Here is a 3,309-nt window from a genome sequence, read left to right as displayed (position 1 = left end):
GACAAAACATGTAAAAGCCCATTGTAAAAAAACGGCGCAAAAGTGATATGAAAATAACAGGGTCACATTCATTAGGAAGCAAACTGAAGAAAATATACTGAAACATGGACTTGGATTTTGCTGCAGTGGGCTAAATCAGGGTCACACAGAGTGCTTCTTGGTAGTCTTCAACAAATATACTTTGAAACAAAGGTATACACCTCACACGCATGGTTCTGGGCTTAAAAAAATAAGACACCTGTACCCTGTCAGCTATAGAGTTGAAATGTATAACATTTTGAGTTTGCGTCCCAATATTACACTTTACACACATCACAGATTACTGAAACAGTTTGACATAGAAACACCAGATTTTCTGCAGGTTTTTTTAAATAGTGTTTATTATGAAAAATATTATTACCATTTTACCCATGAGGCCACTAGGTCATTTGACTGCAGGTAAGGCCTATGTAATGTACATTTGCATTTCCATTGCCAAATGTTTTAAAACTTTTTTAATTGCACTCCCTAATGAATATGACCCAGGTATTTTTAGCCCTCCTCTTGACCTCCTTCATTTCCCCTCCCCTATACCAGCAGCAGCCAGTATCTTCTCTGCGTCAACCCCCATCTCATCGATGGCCCCATTGAGAGCCTGTAGCATGACAGTGAAGGAACGACTGGCTGAGCGGGCGTGCCTGGGCATGGCCATCTCCACCAGCCGGGTCATGTTCGTGGTCAACTCCTTCTCTGCCGCTGCCAGCCGAAGCTTTACCTCCCCCTTGGTGACTTCAGCCGACAGGTTACACGTCCGCAGGGCTTTGAGCCTTGCCGGGTCCACGCCGCGTTGCCGTGCCAACCGCTCCACGGATTCGTCATCCAGACAGAGCGAGGCCCTGGCCTTGGTGAGGATCCTCACACCCACTCTGGCGTCCACCATGGAGGCCACCAGGGGCACGGGGATGGCCGACACCCCGCCAGAGAGTGACGCGGCCGCCCAGACCAGGGCCTTGAAGGCGTCCCTCTTCTGGGTGACCAGGACTGGGGAGAGAGTGGGCAGGGCCAGGAGGAGGGCATGGGCCCGGATCTCTGGGAGGTCCCTCTCCATCTCCTCCAGGAGGCCTGGGAAGTCAAGTTTCTCCATACAGGAGGGCCTCACTAGGAAAACCTTAGGCAGGGCCACCCCCTGGGCCTTCAACAACTCCAGGCTGGCCTTACGCCTCTCCTCCAGACCCTTTTCTGTGTCCTTCTCTGAGGCCAGCAGGGCAAAGTACACAGTGTCCCTCTGCACAGAGCGGGCTGCCAGAAACACCGCCACGCTGTTGGCCTGGAGACTCTGTGTGAACGCCATGACCACCACGTTGTACCGCAGGAACTTCACCCGCTCCATGTACCCTTCCGGGTCAAAAGGCAAGGCTGCGGGGGTGGGTGGCAAGTCCCAGAGCCTGAAGTCAGGGTGCTTGGGATTGGGATAGATGGCCATCTCCTCTGGAGGAGTGGGGCAGGGGGACAGGGCAGCTCCTTCATCCTCAGGCCCCAGGCCACGGAGGGCGTTGATGAATGCAGACTTCTCAGGACACCGCTCTCCTGCCACGGCCAGGTTGATCCGGCTGATCAGGAGGTCCTCCACAGCATCCTTGACATCTGACAGCTTGTTGTTCTCAATGGACTCTTTGAGAGTCTCCAGGAGGTTCAGGCTGTGAGATACAACATCTGTTGCCATGGCTGTGAGAGAGGTGAGGTTGGTCATTAGCATAGAACAACACAAAGGAACACACACACATCTTAATAGTGGAGGATTACATTTCTTGGGCACGTAATTGATCAATTCAATTGATAATTGATTATCTGTTATGTCCACGCAGTTTAATACTGAGGTATTTATTAGTCTCTGAATAGAAGGCAAGAACAAACGCTAACACACAGTGCAGCCCTTGAGGAACTGGAAACACAATCCCTTACTGCTTAGTCAATTGGGGATAAGTGGGAACACAATAAAACCGTTTTTTAACACAATGCATCAGATTTTAGGTATTTAACAGAATAATAATGTACATAATTGGTCAAATTACAGTATTGGATAAGTGGTAAGTGTTGTGTAAACAAACACACAATCTTAGATCCAAATAACTGTCTGGTCTACAGTACTAATGTATGCTACTGTCTATGCCTTACCTTAGACCTAGATGGAAAGCCCTAAGGGCAGACGTTAAAAGGGAAATACATCCTTATCCAATGATTAATAGCAGATACTGTATATCCTCAATACAAGTGAAGTGTGCTGACTGTGTCTGCTAGATCTATTTACAGGCTCTGTACTGTGAGTGGATCATTCTAATCCTGTAATCCCACCCTTAATCCAGTGTGAGCACATACACACGACAGAGTCCATGATGCTCACACTGACAAGTGGCAGGTGATGTGGACATGTTTTTATTCATTTTCATTTTCTTCTAATCCAAACCTGAGGAATAACACAGGTGTTTGTACGTGGGTTTGTTCGGTAGCTCTTTAAGAATTCCTTGATTGCAACAGGTTAGTTTCTCTTCCTCAACACATAATTTCACAGTTTTGGTATTAAAACGAAAAAGTAGGGTGTAACTGATAATGCTTTCATTTACTCTATCGATACTTAGTCTGATGTGAGTTTCCAACCAGGGCCTCATGCCTGGATATCTGTGAAAGTAGCAGTTCTATGATACACAATAACTTCCTACAATACCAAAGAAACAACCACCACAACACAACCAGATTTCCAGTAACTCACACACACACCTCTTTGTGTTTTGTGTTTAGAGGAAACCATGCGAGAAACCTCTGCCCACATCTGAGAGTTTCAGGGTTAATTTTAAACATCTGCCTTCCAATCAGAGCCTGTTGGTCTGTCTTCACATACACTAGCAGATGGTTGAGATCACCTTAAATCAGTTTCCTTTGAGTATTGTGATAAAAGCTCAAACTGAGAATGGGTTTAGAAGTGGGTTTGTAAACATTGTGGCTTTGCAGTTATCGTGTCAAATGGAGTGTCTCCATCTAGTGGTTGTTTATAGGATATGATCTTGAACGGATACATCTTAATTAAATCAACATATAATAAATGGTGAATGAATTGGATTAGTTCTATAGAAAACATCTACTGTTCTCTACAGTCATACCATCTGTATAGCCACTGTCCAATACAATTTGTGGAGATAATAAATAGACATCCAACTTGTGACACCATGTATTACAGAGGAGGCTGGTGGGAGGAGCTATAGGAGGACTGGCTCGTTGTAATGGCTGGATTGGAATTAATGGAACAGAGTCATACATGTGGTTTCCATATGTTTG

At 46.0% G+C, this 3,309-nt stretch overlaps 1 protein-coding gene across 1 annotated transcript; it reads right to left on the bottom strand.

Moving 5' to 3' along the window:
* Positions 1-553: 553 nt before the first annotated feature.
* Positions 554-1,702, bottom strand: LOC311139997 (interferon-inducible GTPase 5-like; the record flags this gene model as incomplete). The annotated part of the gene is made up of 1 exon (XM_084174974.1): positions 554-1,702. The coding sequence occupies one exon, from the start codon at positions 1,700-1,702 to the stop codon at positions 554-556; it is 1,149 nt and encodes a 382-aa protein (XP_084031100.1).
* Positions 1,703-3,309: the final 1,607 nt, after the last annotated feature.

This window comes from Coregonus lavaretus (assembly GCF_964263955.1).
Source record: "Coregonus lavaretus genome assembly, chromosome: 13".
NCBI classification, from domain to species: domain Eukaryota; kingdom Metazoa; phylum Chordata; class Actinopteri; order Salmoniformes; family Salmonidae; genus Coregonus; species Coregonus lavaretus.
The sequence above is the reverse complement of the archived record's forward strand: the minus strand, read 5'-3'. Positions and strand labels throughout refer to the sequence as shown.